At 45.0% G+C, this 20,399-nt stretch overlaps 1 protein-coding gene and 1 pseudogene across 1 annotated transcript in view; one reads left to right on the forward strand and one right to left on the reverse strand.

Annotated features, from left to right (window-relative positions):
- The window catches only part of CDC25A (cell division cycle 25A), a 30,031-nt gene extending 10,562 nt beyond the window's left edge, over positions 1-19,469 (forward strand). Inside the window, 10 exon segments of the mRNA XM_017855748.1 lie at positions 303-374; positions 3,521-3,694; positions 9,911-10,009; positions 11,946-12,008; positions 12,109-12,207; positions 13,429-13,456; positions 13,459-13,491; positions 13,494-13,557; positions 17,199-17,310; positions 17,557-19,469. Of these exon segments, the coding sequence (XP_017711237.1) occupies positions 303-374; positions 3,521-3,694; positions 9,911-10,009; positions 11,946-12,008; positions 12,109-12,207; positions 13,429-13,456; positions 13,459-13,491; positions 13,494-13,557; positions 17,199-17,310; positions 17,557-17,697 (885 nt within the window). The 3' untranslated portion in view covers positions 17,698-19,469.
- Positions 15,200-15,870, reverse strand: LOC108517611 (small nuclear ribonucleoprotein F-like; annotated as a pseudogene).
- Positions 19,470-20,399: the final 930 nt, after the last annotated feature.

Below are 20,399 nucleotides of genomic sequence, written 5' to 3' on the forward strand. Positions count from 1 at the left end.
TTAATAATAGGGCTACCAGCCTTATTAAATCCTTTGGGTTGGGGGATGGGGGTGTCAAAAGAAGACATATGATCCTTCTTACCCTGAAGGAGCTAACTAACAGTCTATATGCAAGAAACATGAAATCAGTCTATATGCAGTTTATATACAAGAAACATGAAATCAGAATGGTATAGGATGGTACATTAAGGATACTTCCTATCCAGGCCTATCTGGTATTCTTCAGGGAGAAACACACCTAAAGCATTTAAACTAATGTTAGTCTCTACAGGATCTTTTAAAATCAATTTTCTGTTTTTTAGAATGAGGAGGAGACCCCCTCATGCATGGCAAGCCTCTGGACAGCTCCTCTCGTCATGAGAACTACAAACCTTGTGAGTTGTTTTAATGTGTCTGGAGGAAGCCCTGAGTGATTGGGGCACTGGACAGAGTAGTCCTTAGTTGAGTATAGCCAAAGATTGAAATGAATGATAGGATTTGGGGATCTGGGTTTTAGGCCTCACTTTGGCTACCTACAAACCTTTAGTGATGATATCTCTCTGCATGTCTCCTGATCTATAAGGAGTGTGGGTTAGGCGCGACCATGGTCATTCCTGGCTTTTATCATCTAGTCAGTTTGAAAAAAGCCTATCTGAAGCCTTTTTAGCCTGAAGACTTTACTTTTTTAAGGTTATTCTCATTTATATTCCACAGAACCTAGCATAAAATTAGACAAGCAACAGTAACTCACAGGGTTTTTTTGTTGTTGTTTTGTTTGTTTTGTATTTTTTGAGACGGAGTTGCTCTTGTTGCCCAGTCTGGAGTGCAATAGCACAATCTTGGCTCGCTGCAACCTCTGCCTCCCAGGATCAAGTGATTCTCCTGCCTCAGCCTCCCGAGTAGCTGGGATTACAGGTGCCTGCCACCACACCCAGCTAATTTTTGTATTTTTAGTAGAGACAGGGTTACACGATGTTGGCCAGGCTAGTCTCGAACTCCTGACCTCAGGTGATCTGTCCACCTCAACCTCTCAAAGTGCTGGGATTACAGCCACTGTGCCTGGCTGGATTTTTTTTTTTTTTTTTTTAATTGAAAATACCTACCTGAGGCTGGATATTTTCAGGTAGATATTTTCAATTTTAGAAATAATTTCTTTATATATATATACACACACATACATACTCACACAGACACACACACACATATACACACACACAGTATGGATTTGTGTTTCCATCATAGGGATACTTTCAAACAGAAAGCATAGTATATAGATTCTATAGTGTATGTGTGTATATATATTCAAAATCACACATATATATATATACACACACTAGATTCGTGTTTTTATCATAGGGATACTTTCAAAGTTAGAAGCAAGAATGTTCCTACGCAGATATATACACCTGTATATTCAGAGATATACACCCTTAGGTACACATCTAAATTGATAAGTTCGTATTTTTTAATTATCAATAACCTGAACTATAATTATAGAACAAATGAGCTACAGTTTTTTTGTTTGTTTGTTTTGTTTTTGAGACAGAGTCTCCTTCTGTTGCCCAGGCTGGAGTGCAGTACAGTGGTGCAATCGTGACTTGCTGCAACCTCTGCCTCCTGGGTTCAAGTGATTCTCCTGCCTCAGCCTCCTGAGTAGCTGGGACTACAGGCTTATGCCACCACTGCCAGCTAATTTTTTTGGTATTTTTAGTAGAGATGAGGTTTCGCTATGTTGGCCAGGCTGGTCTCAAACTCTTGACCTCAGGTGATCCACCGACCTGCCTGCCAAAGTGCTGGGTTTACAGGCATGAGCCACCGCACCCAGCCAAGCTACAATTTTGAGATCACTTATGGATTATAGTACATTCATGTGCATAACTTTTGAAAAAATATGTTAACCCAGTACACATGTTATGAGTAAATTTACCAGGTCATTTTGATAGGCATACAATTACATAAAATGTGAGAACACTTTGGAAGTGGCTATTAATTGTATAGATTTGATTTTAAAATCATAAGCATTGGCTTGTAAGCTCTTAATAGTGGGGAAATTTCTTCCATAAATGGTTGTTACAGACTAACCATTGCTGGGAGCCGTAATGGAAAATAAACTCAGATAAAAGAGGGAGAAAATCCCTGGTCTCTGGGAGCAGATGTGGGAGTGATCCGTTCCATTGGGGACTATCAGGAAGATTTCAAAGAAGTGACATTGAAATGTTAGCATCGGCCGGGCACAGTGGCTTGTGCCTGTAATCCCAGCACTTTGGGAGGCCGAGGCGTGCGGATCACAAGGTCAGGAGATCGAGACCATCCTGAGTAACACAGTGAAACCCCATCTCTACTAAAAATACAAAAAAAAAAAAAAAAAAAAAAAAAAAAAAACAACAATTAGCTGAGGGTGGTGGCGGGTGTCTGTAGTCCCAGCTACTCGGGAGGCTGAGGCAGGAGAATGGCATGAGCCCGAGAGGTGGGGCTTGCAGTGAGCCCAGATCGCGCCACTGCACTCCAGCCTGGGCGACAGAGCAAGACTCCGTCGAAAAAAAAAATTTAAAAAAATGTTAGCATCAACTTGAAAATGAATGGTTTACTGAGACGTGAAAGGACATTCTGTGCAGAAGGAAAAGCCAGACCAAGACGCACGGAGTCGAGAATAGGCTGAGATGCGTTTAGAGAGCTGATTCTCTCTACCACTGGTCAGGTTGGCTTCCCCTTGGACTCTGGAAAATTCGTCTTTATTTTTTTTTGAGACAGTCTTGCTCTGTCACCCAGGCTGGAGTGCAATGGTGCAATCATAGCTCACTGCAACCTCCACCTCCTGGCTTCAAGTGATTCTCGTGCCTCAGCCTCCTGGGTAGCTGGGATTAAAGGCAAGCACCACCACGCCTGGCTAATTTTTTTGTATTTTTAATAGAGACGGGGTTTCTTCATGTTGGCCAGGCTGGTATTGAACTGACCTCAAGTGATCCACTGTGTTGGGATTACAGGCATGAGCCACGATGCCCAGCCTGGGAAATTAGTCTTTAAAAGACCAGTAGAAAAAAAGACTTTGAACACAATTTTGAAAGGCATTTGCTACTAGCCCATCCCCACTCCCTCCAAATTTACCATCTTAACTATACCTTAACCGATGATGCCCCCATTTTTATTATAACCTGGCTACTGTGCGTCTTTTCTGGATTTAGGTGGGGTATTTAAACCCGTTGAGCTGCTTAAGCAAGGTGCAAGTAATAAAATGGAGGGGAAGATAGGCAAGCCAAAAATGTGTTCCTGACTGGAAGGTCGCACTTCTCTTGACGCAGGATTATTTAAAGTTTTTGTGAGGGCAAAGGATGTTTTACTCGTCTGTATATAATGTCAGCTGAGTATATATTCATTGAGCACTAAGTGCTCAGTGCCTGCTATGTGCCAGGCCCTATGAGAGTTGCTAGGACTAGATGAATCAGCAGTGTCCGTTTGCTAATTTAGAATGGTTTATTTGTCTTACCATTCAAGTGAACAGGTTTTAATGAAAGATGGGTCTGTCTGTTTTTTTTCCTGTAAGGACAACCGATGCAAGCTGTTTGACTCCCCTTCCCTGTGTAGCTCCAGCACTCGGTCAGTGTTGAAGAGACCAGAACGATCTCAAGAGGAGTCTCCACCTGGAAATACAAAGAGGAGGAAGAGCATGTCTGGGGCCAATCCCAAAGAGTCAACTAGTCCAGAGAAGGCCCACGAGGTTAGTTTCCTAGGTTCCTTTTTGCTCTAGCACAGATAATGTATTTTTCAGTTCTAAAACTTCCACTTAGTGGTTCATTTATTTTCTTAGATAAGATTTGCTAGGGTTTTGTATGTGTGTGTGTGTGTGTGTGTTTCTTTTAATAGAGATGGGATCTAGCTATGTTGCTCAGGCTGGTCTTGAACTCCTAGCCTCGAGTGATCCTCCTGCCTTGGCCTCCCAAAGCACTGGGATTACAAGTGTGAGCCACCACGCCTGACTGATACTTGGCTATTTTCATGTTGGTTTTTTTTTTTTTTTTTTTTTTTTTGAGACGGAGTCTCGCTTTGTGGCCCAGGCTGGAGTGCAGTGGCCGGATCTCAGCTCACTGCAAGCCCCGCCTCCCGGGTTTGCGCCATTCTCCTGCCTCAGCCTCCCGAGTAGCTGGGACTACAGGCGCCCGCCACCTCGCCCGGCTAGTTTTTTGTATTTTTTAGTAGAGACGGGGTTTCACCGTGTTAGCCAGGATGGTCTCGATCTCCTGACCTCGTGATCCGCCCGTCTCGGCCTCCCAAAGTGCTGGGATTACAGGCTTGAGCCACCGCACCCGGCCTCATGTTGGTTTTTCAATTGCTTTAAGTATGTTCATAATTGCCTGTTGAAGCATTTTTAAGATGGCTGCTTTAAAATCAGACAAATCCAACATCCATTCATAGTATTGGCATCAGTTGATTGTCTTTTCCTATTCAAGTTGGGATTTTTCTGGTTCTTGGTATGACCAGTGATTTTTCCATTGTCTCCTGTATATTTGTGAGTCTTGGGTCTATGTAAATCTTATGTTTTAGCAGGCCTTCTCTGATACTGCAAGAAAGGTGTGGGTGGAAGTCCGGGTTCCCCAGCACAAACTCCATTGACACCTTAGGTGGGGACTTGTCTCATTATTGCTGGGAGGGAGCGGAAGTTCATTCCATCCCAGTAGAGTGGTGACTGGGGCACTGTATGACAGCTGGGCAAAGGTGGAGGCCCCCGCTTGCTGTTGGCCATAATTGTTTCTGTGTTGACTGTAGTAGAATGATTATTGTTGAAAAGTCTTCTGCCTCAGTAGGCTGTCCTTTGCCTCGGGAGTGCAGGCTTGCTGTGTTGCTGTCTCCAGCTTCATGAGTTGAATGGTTAACTCGTTTGTTTTTAATTTTCTTATTTCTGGATAAATCTATTTGAATCTATGAATTTCCCACTGCTTTAGATTTGTCTCATAACTTTTGACCTGAAATGTTTTTATTATCATTTGTTGTAGATATTTTATTTCCTTTTAATCCAGACCTATCATGGCCTATTAAATACTTGATTTTTATAAAGGTCTGTCTAATTCTTCAAGTTAATTCATTGCATTGGTCATAGTTGTATAGGCTGTTTTGTTGTTTTCTGTTTCTGAGACAGGGTCTCTGTCACCCAGGCTAGAGTGCAGTGGCATGATCTCAGCTCACTGCACTCTCCACCTCCCAGGCTCAAGCAATCCTCCCACCTCAGCCTCTCAAGCAGCTGGAACTATAGGTGTGTGCCACCAAACCCAGCTAATTTTTGTATTTTTTGTAGAGATAGGCTTTCACCGTGTTGCGCAGGCTGGTCTGAAACTCCTGGGCTCAGGCAATCCTCCCACCTTGGCCTCCCAAAGTGCTGGGATTATAGGTGTTAGACATAGCATCTGGCATGGGTGAGCTAGTGTGATGGTTGTCTGGGCCTAAATCCTATGGTCCTTTATGTTATTCTGTTTATTCTGTGGCTAGACACACAAAACACTGGTTTATTTGTATGTTTTTCCTTCATTACATTGTCCTTATATTGAGGTTTGGTATTAAGCATTATAAAATGGTGAACTGTGTTTTCTGTGGCATGAAAAGGTTTAAGTAAATTGCAGTTTTAAAAGGTTAGAGATGACAGCTAAGAAAACATTTAGGCCTACTGCCTTATTGTATCTGCTTTTGTTATTAATGCTTTATGAACATTTTCTCTTTAAAGTATTGTTCTGAAAGAATATTTTAATAGCTGCATAGTATTTTTGTTTGGGGAGAGTTGTTTGGTTTTTGTTCTTTCTGTTTGTGGGGGGCACAGGGTCTAGTGCTGTTGCTCAGGCTGGAGTGCAGTAGCACAATCACAGCTCAGTACAGCCTCCATGGGCTCAAGCACTCCTCCCCACTCAGCCCCCCCAGCAGCTGGGACTATAGGCATGCACCACCATGCCCAGTTAATTTAAAAAATCTTTTTAAAAATTTTTTGTAGAAAAGAGGTTTTGTAGAAAAGAGGCTGGCCTTGAACTCCTGGGCTCAAGCAGTCCTCCCACCTCAGCCTCCTAAGTATCTGGGACCACAGACACGGGCCAGTGCACCTGGCTGATAGTGTTTCAACTTTCAAGTATACTATAAATAATTGAATAAATCTAATCTTCTGGACATTTAGAATCTCCCTTTCCCTGATTTTCCTTTTGTTTCTAATTAAAAATGAAATTCTGGGTTATAAGGGCAAGAACATTTATGAAACTTTACATTGTATACATGTCAGACAGTATCTATCAATATTTAAGAATATTCAGGCTGAGTGCGGTGGTTCACGCCTGTAATCCCAGCACTTGGGGAGCACAAGGCAGGTGGATCACAAGGTCAGGAGTTCCAGACCAGCCTGGCCAATATGGTGAAACCCCGTCTCTACTGAAAATACAAAAAATAGCTGGGTGTGGTGGTGTGCGCCTGTAATCTCAGCTGTTCAGGAGGCTAAGGCGGGAGAATCGCTTGAACCTGGGAGGCGGAGGTTGCAGGAGCAGAGATGCCACTGCACTCTAGCCTGGGTGATAGAGTGAGACTCCATCTCAAAAAAAAAAAAAAAGGTTTCATTTTCTTTTTCTTTCTTTTTTAGATATGCTGGAGTGCAGTGGCAGGATCTTGGCTCACTGCAACCTCCGCCTCCCTGGTTCAAGCAATTCTCTGTCTCAGCCTCCTGAGTAGCTGGGATTGCAGGTGCCCGCCGCCACACCTGGCTAATTTTTTTGTATTTTTAGTAGAGGCGGGGTTTCACCAAGTTGGCCAGGCTGGTCTTGAACTCCTGACCTCAGATGATATATCCTCCTTGGCCTCCCAAAGTGTTGGGATTACAGGTGTGAGGCACTGCACCCGGCCAGAATATTCATTTTCTTTTACCATAATAGAGATTGACCTTTTTATTTCCATATTTGTAAAACTTTTCTTGGATAAAATAATACTGTTAATAATTATTATGTATATATGTTGGCCCTCATGTTTTGGTTTATTTTCATATATTTTAATTTAAAACAATATTTTAAATATAAAGTATTTTAAATTTCATTGTGGAGAAAATGTCAAGCATTGCTTGAGTACAGTTATCATACCTGTGATATTATGAAATATTTATTTAGTCTTCCTCCCCTTCTCCTGTCATATAACTCCTAAAATCCTTGGAATATCCAAAGTCATATCTTTTTGTATGCTGATGATTGATAGCTTCAGGATGGGACTGGTCACTGGAAAGACAGAGACATGATTAGAGGTTGGAACTTTCAGCCCCACACTCCAGTCTCTAGGGAGAGGAGAGGGGCTAAAGGTCAAGTTGATCACTCATGTCCAGTGGTTTAATCAATCATTTCTATGTAATGAAGCCTCCATAAAACCTTGAAAGGACAGGGTTCAGAGAGCTTCTGGATAGCTGAACACATGGAGGTTCCTGAAGGTTGGGGCACCCAAGGAGAGCATGGCAGCTCCATGTCCCTTCTCCCGTACCTTACCCTATGCATCTCTTCTGTATCCTTTGAATATCCTTCCTAATAAACTGGTAAATGTGTTTTCTTGAGTTCTATGAGCCACTTCTAGCAAATTAAACCCAAAGAAGGGGTCATGGGAACCCCCACTTAAAGCTGGTGGTAGTAGATCAGAAGTTCCAGAGGCCCAACTGGTGTCTGAAGGGTGGTGCGGTTTTGAGGACTGGGCCCTCAACTTCCTGATCTGATACTCTCCAGGTAGATAGTGTCAGAATTGAATTGGACAATACCCAGCTATTTTCCACTGCAAAACTGCTTGCTTGCTTGCTGGTAGGGAGAAATCCCCTCATATCTAGGGGTAACAAGTCTCTGTCTTCTGCTGTTGTTGAGTGAGGGAATAAGAAAAATACTTTGAGTTTGGTGGGGTGTTTTCCTCTTACAAACATATCATACAGAGCTAAATTTCTGGTTTCTTTTTTTTTTTTTTTTGAGACCGAGTCTTGCTCTGTCGCCCAGGCTGGAGTGCCATGGCTCGATCTCCACTCACTGCAACCTCCACCTCTCAGGTTCCAGCAATTCTCCCACCTCAGTCTCCCGAGTAGCTGGGACTACAGGCGCCCACCACCATGCCTGGCTAATTTTTTATATTTTTAGTAGAGACGGGGTTTCACCATGTTGGCCAGGCTGATCTCGAACCCCTGACATCAAGTGATCCGCTCCCCTTGGCCTCCCAAAATGCTGGGATTACAGGTGTGAGCCACCACACCTGGCAGAGCTAAATTTCTTATTATCAAATGTCAAATATCCAGTCTGGGTTCAGTTTTCCCCAGTTGTCTCCTAAGTACTTTTACAGTTTGTTAAAATCTGGATCCAAATAAAGTCAATAGGCCTCTTACTCTTCAGATTTCAGTGCTCCATCTGTTTCCCTCTTGCATATTTTTATTTGTTGAAGTGCTCAAGTCATTTGTCCTGCAAAGGTTCCCACAGTCCTGTGGAGTCTTCAGACATTGTCTTCCATCCCCTATATTGCCTTAAAAACCTAACTCTGGAAAGGATGGATTGAAATCCAGTTTTATTTGTTTGGCAAGAATATCACATAGGTGATTTTGTCTACTTTGATCAGGAGGTATAATGTGCCGGGCAGCCATTGGTGATTGCTGCCCAGATTTTTTACTTCATTTCACCAGGTTTCAGAAAGATGATACTGCAGTTTTTATGTTCTTTCCTCATGAATTAGCTAGAATATATCTATAAAGAGAAACTTATCAAACACTGTGGTTACCCTTGGGAAAGGCAGGATGAATACTGGATCTCTATTTGCCAGTTTCCAAATAATGCCCTACCAAGCATCTTCCAAAGCTGAAAGCAAGACTTACAGTTGTTTTTCAATAATAATTAGGAATTCGTGGATTAAAACATTTGATGTGGTTCTGTGTATTGCACGTATTGTCCTATTGCTCAAATTATCCCTTTAACAGCTGGCTTCCTCTTCTCATTGAATAAAGCTAAGACGTAGGCCAGGCGCGGTGGCTCACACCTATAATCCCAGCACTTTGGGAGGCCAAGGCAGGCGGATCACCTGAGGCCAGGAGTTCAAGACCATCTGGCCAACATGGTGAAACTCTCTCTCTACTAAAAATACAAAAATTAGCCGGGCATGGTGGTGCACACCTGTAGTCCCAGCTGCTCCAGAGGCTGCGGCAAGAGAATCGCTTGAACCTGGGAGGCGGAGGTTACAGTGAGCCAAGATCACACCACTGCACTCCAGCCTGGGCGACAGCGAGACTTGTCTTAAAAAAAAAAAAAGCTAAGACATACTTTTCTAAACTTAGTCCTAGTTTTAACCCCCCTTGTTTCTTTCTCTTTTTTTGGAGATAGTTTCCCTCTGTCACCCAGGCTGGAGTGCAGTGGCACCATCACCGCTCGCTGTAGCCTCGACCTCCCCAGGCTCAGGTGATCTTCCCACTTCAGCCTCCCAAGTAGCTGGGACTATAGGCACACACCACCATGCCGAGCTTGTGTGTGTGTGTGTGTGTGTATGTATGTGTGTGTGTAGACAGGGTCTTGCTGTGTGATCTGGTCTGGAACTCCTGGGCTCAAGCGATTCACCTGCCTTGCCCAGGCTGGTCTGGAACTCCGGGGCTCAAGCGATTAACCCACCTGGGCCTCCCAAAGTGCTGGGATTACAAGCATGAGCCATCGCACCCAGCCTAACCACCTGGCCCCCCACTTTTTTTTTAAAAAAAAAGGAAGGCAAATTTAGTTTCAGAGCAATTCAGTTAGACACTGGAATAATAGGAGACCTAGTCAATAACCCACATTCATTTTTGTTCACTCCAGATTCAATAAAAGAAAAACTTCATACTAAATGTAGGCATTAACATTTCAGTCTCCTCGAGACATGCTCCAAGTGAATGTTTTCAGAAGTTCCATTCAGAACCCTTGTCTCATTCTCTACCTTTGATTTGTTACAGACGCTTCATCAGTCTTTATCCCCGGCATCTTCCCCCAAAGGAACCATTGAAAACATTTTGGACAACGACCCAAGGGACCTTATAGGAGACTTCTCCAAGGTAATTGCAAACAGAGTGTAGGAGTGAGTGTGGGTATTTAGAACCCCACTCAGCCTGTCTCCCTCCCCAGGGTGGTTCCTGGCGTGCTTCCAAAAGGACACAGTTAAAGAATGTTAAAAGTAGGGAAGCAAACTTAGGTTCTCATGATCAGGTATATGTTGGTTTCTGAGACTGTAGATCTCCCTATTGCTGATGGGCCGTTTTAGGTAGGGAGCTGTCCACCAACCACCTTGATTATAACCTAAAGACCAGGCTCTCTGGGAACTGTGTTACTGTAAAAATAGTAATTAGCAGGATAGTATAAAGCAGAAATAAATCTGTAGCCTCACTACAAGTCTGCATGTTGAAAGGTTATCTTAGAAGGTCCAGTATTGAGACTGAATTTCTCCGTTGTTCAGAGAAGCTTGGCCACTGAGGGAAAAGGCCCTCTAGAAAGTCTAGAGGAAGATCTTCTAATAGCCTGATACGCTACATGAAGGCTTGGCTGCAGTAAAATACAAGGCTAGGACAGGGAATGTGTCAATAGCAGCTTTAATCATATTTTGACTTGAAGGTTACCAGATCAATGTTTTATTCATTAATTTAGTTAACATTTATTGAAGCACTTATGGGTTAGTCAGAGATTCCAAAATAAGACCCAGTTCCTTCCCTCAAAGAATTTAGCATGTGGTTGGAAAGGTAAGACATGAACTACATGTACCACATGGTAGACTGAAATAAATTTCAGTGAGGTGTAAACATAAACAGCAGTCCGTGAGAAGTAAAAGGGTTTGTCTTGGCTAGGGGGTTGGGGAACGTATGGGCTTGGGCCATTGATATTTCAGCCTAAATGGGTTTCAAAGGAACAAGGAGAATGAAGAGAACAAGCAAAGACCCAGCTGCATCCTCAGTTTTGGAACCTTCTCTTGTTTGGTGGGGAGAGATGTGGTCTTACTATGTTGCTCAGGCTGTAGTGCAGTGGCTATTCGCACATGCTATCCTAGTACACTGTAGCCTCGAACTTCTGGCCTCAAGTGCTCTCCCTGCCTCAGCCTCCCAAGTAGATGGGACTACAGGCATGCACCATCACACTCAGTGGAATTTTCGACTTGAATTGAGGCCTGGTTACGTTTGTCTTAATGGGCCTGTGCATGGGGACAGATGAACTCTTGACTCAGCCAGTCGCCCTAATGAGTAATGGCTAATGTGCACATCTTCCTCCTCAAGGCTAGGCTAGGTCTCTTTTTTTCCTATCCCCAGTGCCTCGCCCCATGCTGGACATAGCAGGTGCTCAGTAAATGAGTGAAATCTGTATGTTTAAGTGCTGTTCACAGTCTCTAACTACTGACATGTGGATTCTTGACAAAAGCAGAAGGAAAATGAGGTTACCTGAGCTTTCTTTATTTAAATATGCCTTACTAGCTAGGTAACCTTGAATATGGTGGTCAAAACGGGGATAATATACCTTATTGGTTTGTGTGAAAATTAAATATCAAGATGTTAATGAAGTAACTAGAAGAGTAACTAGTGTGTACTAATTGTTTGCTTGTTTGTTGGTTGGTTTTTTGAGACGGAGTCTCGCTCTTGTTACCGAGGCTGGAGTGCAGTGGTGCAATCTCAGCTCACTGCAACCTCCGCCTCCCAGGTTCAAGCAATTTTCCCGCTCCAGCCTTCCGAGTAGGTGGGACTACAGGTGCGTTCCACCACGCCTGGCTAATTTTTGTATTTTTAGCAGAGATGGGGTTTCACCATATTGGCCAGGCTCGTCTCGAACTCCTGACCTCAGGTTATCCACCAGCCTCGGCCTCCCAAAGTGCTGGGATTACAGGTGTGAGCCACTGTGCCCAGCCATTAATGTTTGTTTTTTAAAAGGTGCCTCCTACCAGCCAGCCAAACAGTGTAAGTGTGAATTTATATGGGCTTTCAGATTCTCTAAGTATCTTTTTTTCTTTTTAAGGGTTACCTGTTTCATACAGTTGCTGGGAAACATCAGGATTTAAAATACATCTCTCCAGAAATTGTAAGTCCATCCTTTTGGAACCTACCACACATCAGGTACTTGAATCTAGTTTTTCCTGATGGTCAAAGTTGATTCTCCTTCAACTTTTTTCTCTCAACAGATGGCATCTGTTTTGAATGGCAAGTTTGCCAACCTCATTAAAGAGTTTGTTATCATTGACTGTCGATACCCATATGAATACGAGGGAGGCCACATCAAGGTATGGATTCCTGAGACTTGCTGTAGAAGGAGCCCTAAACAGGATCTGTGGTTTTAAAGTGGGGAGGACAGTGACACTTGGCCGCTTAGCTCATATGCTAGTTGTTAGAATTTTGAAACAATGCAGTGAGCGTGGAAGGCATTTGATTCCGGGTGCTCTTAACGAATGTTCCCTTGTCTGCAATACTCTCTACCACCTTGTGCTACAGTTACTCTTCATGTTTGTCCCTCACACCATCATTATCAACGGCACCTGTAGGAGGTACCCACTGATGTTTAAGTCATTCAAGGGGACCAGAATGGGTTTTGTAGCATTTAAGAGGCTTGGGTACCAATGTCTGAGCACCCCAGGGCTCCTGACGAGAAGAAGCCCATCTCTGGCAACATGTCCCGGTATCTGTGCCAGGCTTAGTGATGCCTCCAAAGTTGATTGTTCAGCAGGCTGCCTGGTGGAGGGGTGTGTTGGGACACATGTTCCCAAGAATAAAGGAACTGATTTTGCCATTTTTATCTTTTTTTTTTTTTGGAGACGGAGTCTTGCTCTGTTGCCAGGCTGGAGTGCAATGGCATGATCTCGGATCACCGCATCCCCTGCCTGGAACCTCCTGGGTTCAAGCAATTCTCCTGCCTCAGCCTTCCAAATAGCTGGGACTATAGGCGCATGCTGCCACGCCCAGCTAAAATTTTTTTTTTTTTTTTTTTTTTTGTATTTTAGTAGAGACGGGGTTTCACCATGTTGCCTGGGCTGTTCTCAAACTCCTGAGCTCAGGCAATCTGCCCACCTCAGCCTCTCAAAGTGCTAGGATTACAGGCATGAGCCACAGCGCCTGGCCTGCCATTTTAATGCTTTACCCGATTATAGTGTTAAATATAGTAGGAGGTACTTTAATACGATGTTACTGGTTTGCCATTGTCTGTAGCTTTTGAAAATCCCCAAATTTATAAAACTAGCTATAAAGTGTACCATAGTCATATTTTTAATTGCCCATTTCTAGTTCTCATGTGCATTACTGTTATGATGAATGTGTAGGACCCACCAAAGCTCCATTGAGATACAGGGTGCCAGGATGGTCTTACTGGGGCTCTTCAGCCAGAAAACTGAAAAAATCACAACTGGTCTTGTGTACTTAAGATCATTTTTGATGAATTCATTACATCTTGCCGAATCATTACTTCATGTGTGGAAACATGCAGGTTCCAAGGGTCTCTGTTGTCTTCATAGGGTGCAGTGAACTTGCACATGGAAGAAGAGTTGAAGACTTCTTACTGAAGAAGCCCATTGTACCACTGATGGCAAGCGTGTCATGTTGTATTTCACTGCGATGTTTTCTTTCTGAGAGAGTCCCCGCATGTGAGTTGCTGCATGGAACTGGGTTCTGGGCAGGGCTCCATGTTGTTTTTGTGGGGACATGGTGGTTTGTGGCTTGCACTTGGAGCATATTTAGCATACAAGCAACCTCTTGCACACTAACAAGCCATTATTCATTATGTAATTTTATCCTGAGGTGAACTTGGCTTCTTCCAGTCTCCCCGGACGCTGTCCTTAGTCTTGACCTGTGAGGCTCTGTTCATGTGACCTCCTTCAAGTTATAAAGTAACCATTCCTTAATGCAAATGCCAGGAAAAGTGTGAAATTCTCACTCTGTAGACCTGTATGATATGATGCTTGGAAACACTTGATTTTTACCAATTTCAGGGGATAAAAAAAAAGGGGCAAAGGAAGCTGCCATCAAGTCATTGTGGTCCATTCTAAAAAGGATTGTAAGCCTGGTATGTGTCGGCTCTGACATAAAATGTAACTACCAGTAAAGGCCAGTACAGTAAAAATTACCACAGCGACAGGACCAACAAGGACCCTGCTGCCAGCAGAGATCCAAGTGGGGATCCATATAAATGCTAAGAAAACAGGAGGACAGGCAGAGAGGTTAGACAGAGGCTTGCAGCTTAAACTAGGATGGTCCAAGGGAGGATCACTTGCTCAGGAGTTTCAGGACCCAACCTTGTTAACACAGCACGACCTCACCTCTTACAAAAAATAGGAGGTGCGGAGGATCGTTTGAGCCTGGCAGGTCGAGGCTGCAGTGAGCATGATCATGCCACTGTACTTCAGCCTAGGTGACAGAGTTGAGACTCGTGTCTCTCTGTCACACACACACACCACACACACACACACACACACAGGTTGTACTTGCATATACTTCATCCTGATTTTTATTATATTGTTAACATTTTGTCACATTTGTATGTACCCCTACACTGTTCTACACACAGTGCAAACTCACAGTAGAACTTGACACTTATTGACTGTCCATAGTCCTTAAACATCTTTCTTCCAAAGTGATGGTCATTTCATGAATGGAATTATTCACTCACCAGATTTTTTTTTTTTTTTTTTTTTTTTTTTTTTTTTTGAGATGTAGTCTTGCTTGTCACCCAGACTGGAGTGCAGTGGCCGCGATCTCGGCTGACTGCAACCTCCACCTCCCGGGTTCAAGCAATTCTCCTGCCTTAGGCTCCCTAGTAATTGGGACTACAGGCGCATGCCACCATGCCCAGCTAATGTTTTTATTTTTAGTAGAGACGGGGTTTCGCTATGTTGTCCAGGCTGGTCTCGAACTCCTGACTTCAAGTGATCCACCTGCCTCAGCCTCCCAAAGTGCTGGGATTACAGGCCTGAAACAAACTAGACACACATACACATACATATAAATTTGTTTTAAACCCACAAAAGATGCTGTTCTTTTTTTTTTATTTTTGAGACAGGGTCAGTTTCTGTTGTCCAGGCTGGAGTACAGTGGCAGGAGCACAGCTCACTGCAGCCTCTGCCTCCTAGGCTCAAGTGATTCTCCCACTTCAGCCTCCCAGGACCACAAACATGCATCACCACAAACATTTATCACCATGCCTGGCTAATTTTTGTATTTTTTGTAGAGACAGGGTCTCACTGTGTTGCCCAGGCTGGTCTCAAACTCCTGGGCTCAGGCAATCCTGGCCTCCCAAAGTGCTTGGATTACAAGTGTGAGCCACCATGCCCAGCCCAAAAGATGCTATTCTCTCAATTCTCTCATTTCCCCATCTTCCTCTTTAACTTAACCTCTAATATAAAGGACATACCATATTAAAACTTCACCTAGATATACAGACAACGCCCCATCTCTGTATTCTGCATTTGCAAGCTGCATGTTTATATCACCATCTACAGATACCCCTTATACTTTGTTCCCCACTTGAGTTTCACCATCACTGGCTTTCTGTTAATCCACTGAGGAAAGATTTGAGATTCACAGGTGAACTTTTTTCTTTTTTTTTTTTTTGAGACGGAATCTTGCCCTGTCGCCCAGGCTGGAGTGCAGTGGCGCTACTGCTGCTCACTGCAACCTCCGCCTCCCGGATTCAAGCAATTCTCTGACCCAGCCTCCCAAGTAGCTGGGATTACAGGCGCCCGCCACCACGCCCGGCTAATTTCTTGTATTTTTAGTAGACACGGGGGTTTCACTATCTTGGCCAGGCTGGTCTTGAACTCCTGACCTCGTGATCCACTGCCTCAGCCTCCCAAAGTGCTGGAATTACAGGTGTGAGCCACTGTGCCCAGCCGACCTCGTTTTAACCACAGGCAAATGGTTTAACCTATGTGCTGCTGAGGAAGCTGCTGCCCATCCCTCATGACTAGAGCAGCTACCGTAGGCCCCAAACCACTGAGTTTCAAGAGAAAATCAGCAGATACTCTTGGCTCTTGTGTACCAGATACCTTTCTAGATATTGAGGGAGAAGAGCAGTGAACAAAACAGACCAAAAATCTCTGCCTTCGTGGAACTTAACATTTCAGAGTGGACAGGAGTTCAAGAACAGCCTGGCCAACATGGTGAAATCCTGTCTCTACTAAAAATACAAAAATTAGCCAGGCGTGGTGGCGGACACCTGTAATCCCAGCTACTTTGGAGGCTGAGGCAGGAGCATCCCTTGAACCCAAGAGGCAGAGGTTGCAGTGAGCCGAGATTGTGCCAGTGCACTACAGCCTGGGCGTCAGAGTGAGACTCTGTCTCAAAAAAAAAAAGGTCACTGGGTGCGGTGGTTCACTCTTGTAATCCCAACACTTTGGGAGGCCAAGGCAGATGGATCTCAAGGATTACCTGGCCAACATGGTGAAGCCCCGTCTCTACTAAACATACAAAAATCAGCTGGGCGGTGGCACGCGCCTGTAGTCCCAGCTATTCGGGAGGCTGAGTCAGGAGAACTGCTTGAACCCGGGAGACAGAGATTGCAGTGAGCCTGGGATCACACCCTTGTACTCCAGCCTGGTGACAGAGCGAGATTCTGTCTCAAAAAAAAAATGGTGCTTCAGAGCAAAATAAGGCCAGTGGTGGGAGCTCCCAGGCAGGCTGGAGAAACAGTAGTGGGGCCGCAGGGACTCGTGTGGGATGAACAAGGGGCAGAGCAGCAGTAGGGGTGATGAGCTGTAGGCCTCTGAAGGACTTGGGGCCTCGGGGTTTTTCACCAAGGGCAAGGCAGTAAGCAGCCATTGGCTGGATATTGAAGACCATTCAGTCCAGGTAGAGGATAGAAACAGGCCCTGAGGCAGGAGCAAGCTCAGCCTCCTTAAAAGGCACTGAAAGAAGCCCACTTACATAGAAGAAGGTGAGTGAGGGAGCCTAGCTGAAGAGAAGGCTGGGGTGGAGAAAGTAAGGGGAAGCTGGCTTAGATAGTGAAACTTGCCACAAACTGGTGGTGAAGGTGCTGGGCCGGACTCAGACGCTAGGACTGTTGGAGAAAGGAAAGTTGGGGAAGAGGCCATCTACTGGCACTGGCTGTGAATGCTGCTCACGTGGCCAGGAACTTGCAACTTAGCACTGATTGTTTCTAAGAATAAATGTAAAGTTGGGAAGATGTGTTTAAGGGGGACTTAGACCACAACTGCTGCTTTGACTGCGTTGCCTGGGTGTTGCTCTGTGCTGGAAAAGCTAACCCGACTTTGGGCTTCCTTCCCCTCACTAGGTGCCGGTACGTGAGAGAGAGAGATCGCCTGGGTAATGAATACCCCAAACTCCACTACCCTGAGCTGTATGTCCTGAAGGGGGGATACAAGGAGTTCTTTATGAAATGCCAGGTAAGACTGGGACTGTGGAGAGCATCCCTCCTCCCCTTCCCCCAGTGGTAGACTAATGGATCTGTCTGGCAGTCATGACTTTCTTTCCAGGGGGTGGGTATCTGCTGAACACCAAGTAAGCCCCTGTAGAACTGGCCGCCCAGGTCTGCCTGGCCGCTTTCAGCCTTGTAACCCTAGGCAGAGAGGAAACCAGGTTGTGGGTGTGAGGCAAGTGTACTCTAACCTCATTCTCTCTTGTCCCCTCAGTCTTACTGTGAGCCCCCTAGCTACCGGCCCATGCACCATGAGGACTTTAAAGAAGACCTGAAGAAGTTCCGCACCAAGAGCCGGACCTGGGCAGGGGAGAAGAGCAAGAGGGAGATGTACAGTCGTCTGAAGAAGCTCTGAGGGCAGCAGGACCACCCAGCAGCAGCCCGAGCTTCCCTCTGTCCCCCTTTACCCTCTTTGCTGCAGAGAAACTTGAGCAAAGGGGCCAGCTGTGTGACATTTGGAGAGGGGGCCTGGGACTTCCATGCCTTAAACCTACCTCCCACACTCCCAAGGTTGGAGCCCAGGGAATCCTGCTGGCTACGCCTCTTCTGTCCCTGTTAGACGTCCTCCGTCCATATCAGAACTGTGCCACAACGCAGTTCTGAGCACCGCGTCAAGCTGCTCTGAGCCACAGTGGGATGAAGCAGCCAGGGCCTTTTTGGGCTCCAGCCATCTCATGAGGGGAGAGGAGACGGAGGGGAGTAGAGAAGTTACACAGACAGAAATGCTGCTGGCCAAATAGCAAAGACAACCTGGGAAGGAAAGGTCTTTGTGGGATAATCCATATCTTTAATTTATTCAACTTCATCAATCACTTTATTTTTTTTCTAACTCCTGGAGACTTACTTTACTGCTTCATTAGGTTGAAATACTGCCATTCTAGGTAGGGTTTTATTATCCCATGGACTACCTCGGCTTTTAGTTAAAAAAAAAAGAAAAGAAAAGGGGGTAAGAAAATACAATCCTGTTACAAGTTATCGGACAGAAAGCTAGGTGCTCTGTTACCCCCAGGAAGCGCTGTGGTACTGGGGCTGCTGCTATTTAAGCCAAGAACTGAGGTCCTGGTGAGAGCGTTGGACCCAGGCTTGGCTGCCTGACATAAGCTAAATCTCCCAGACCCACCACTGGCCACTGAGATCTATTTGGTGGGAGATGTGGCCCTGCTCTTCCTCACCCCAGTTCCGTGACATTGGCTGGTATAGGAGCCACAGTCAGGAAAGCACTTGAGGCAGCGTCCAGGGCCACCCCCGGCTCAGTGCTGGAATGTTGCAGTGTAGGTTTCCCAGGGAAGTGGGGTGGGGCTGGGTGGGCTCCACAGGATAGGGGAGGAGCATGTCCACTGATGTCTTCCTTATGTTGCTGTGATATTGTTTGATAGCTTTTTCTAATTTTTTAAAAAAGATATTATGAGTCAAAGAGTATCAAATCAGTGTTGGATGGGCCACCCAAGGGTGAGGAGAGGGGCTGGAAGCCCTGGGCATTAGGAGAAAGGGGTGGGTGCTGGCATGGACATGACTGGATAGAATTTTCTCAGGAGGGAGCTTGGTGGATTTTGAAGGTAAAACTTTCTGGGTTTATCATGTTTTAATTTGAGAGACAGGGAGTGATGAATCATCACCGGTTGTCCCTTATCTAACCCCAGAGATGTGGGGATTTCAAAAGAGCACCTCATCCAAGGAGCTGGGGCTGACTTCATTCATTCTAGAGAGGCCTGTTTCAGTGCCTACTCATCCCCGCCTTCTGGTGCCAGCCTCCTTACCATCATGGCTTCATTGAGGTGTAGGCAGTTTTTTCTTAAAACAGGAGACTCTCCCCTTACCTCAACTTCCTATTCTTGGGGTGGGGGGGTGGGAATCAAGTGATACTGGAGATGGCTAGTTGCTGTGTTATGGGTTTGAGTTACATTTGGCTATAAAACAATCTTGTTGGGAAAAATGTGAGGGAGAGGACTTCTTCCTACACACGCATTGAGACAGATTCCAACTGGTTAATGAACTTGTTCGTAAGAAAGAGATTCTGTTGGTTGAGTGCCTGAAGAGAAAGGTGGGATGGCCTTCAGATTATACCAGCTTAGCTAGCATTACTAACCAACTGTTGGAAGCTCTGAAAATAAAAGATCTTGAACCCATGCTCTCTGCCTAGTTCTTGATGGATTTAAGGAGAATTACGTTTCCCTTTAAGGTCCTGGGACCTCATTAGCTAAAATTACTGTTTCGGATAGCCATATTTCCTCAAGAAGCTCTCTAAGGCCAAAAACTTGTGGTTCAGATTGATTTGCAAGATGAAATGGGCGCATAAAAAGCATGCCTGTGGCCAGCTGCAGTGGTTCATGCCTGTAATCCACGTACTTTTGGAGGCCAAGGCAGGCAGATCACATGAGGCTAGGAGGTTGAGGCTGCAGTGCCCACACACAACTAGGGATGCTGGGGGCTATTGGGGGCAAAATATATTGGTCTGAAGCACAGAGGGGCACCCAGAATAGAAAACACGTGTTCCTTTATGTATGTGTTGGAAAACTAGGGGTTCAGGCATATTTGATTATATTATATATACACATAGATTTTTTTGAGACAGTCTCACTCTTGCCCAGGCTGGAGTGCAGTGGTGTGATCTTGGCTCACTCCAGCTTCAACCTTCCAGGCTCAAGCAATCCTCCCACCTCAGCCTCCCAAAGTGCTAGGTTTACAGATGTGAAGCCACCATTTTTTTTAAGTTTACTTTGAACAGGTAATACTTCCCTCGGTTGCTGCAAAGGCCAGCTGGCTTCCTGTCTGACCTATCCTTCCTAAAATTACAAATTAAGTCAACCCATTCTTGATAATTTAATGGTTTTTTGTTGTGGCCTATAAAATGAAACTTGACCTCTTTAGACCGTATGCTAAGATGCAACCTCAGCCTTAGCTCAATTTATGCTCCACTATCAGGTAAGGATTCTGTTTGCTAGAATGCCTCCGCTCTCTGAAACTTGCTTGCTAGAGCTGGAAGTCTGCCATGCAGAAAGTGCGTTTACTATAGAAAAATTTATGTGTGGACACCCACAAGGTCAAGAGTTGGTTAAC

The sequence above is a fragment of the Rhinopithecus bieti genome, unplaced genomic scaffold, assembly GCF_001698545.2.
Source record: "Rhinopithecus bieti isolate Rb0 unplaced genomic scaffold, ASM169854v2 scaffold_39746, whole genome shotgun sequence".
NCBI classification, from domain to species: Eukaryota; Metazoa; Chordata; class Mammalia; order Primates; family Cercopithecidae; genus Rhinopithecus; species Rhinopithecus bieti.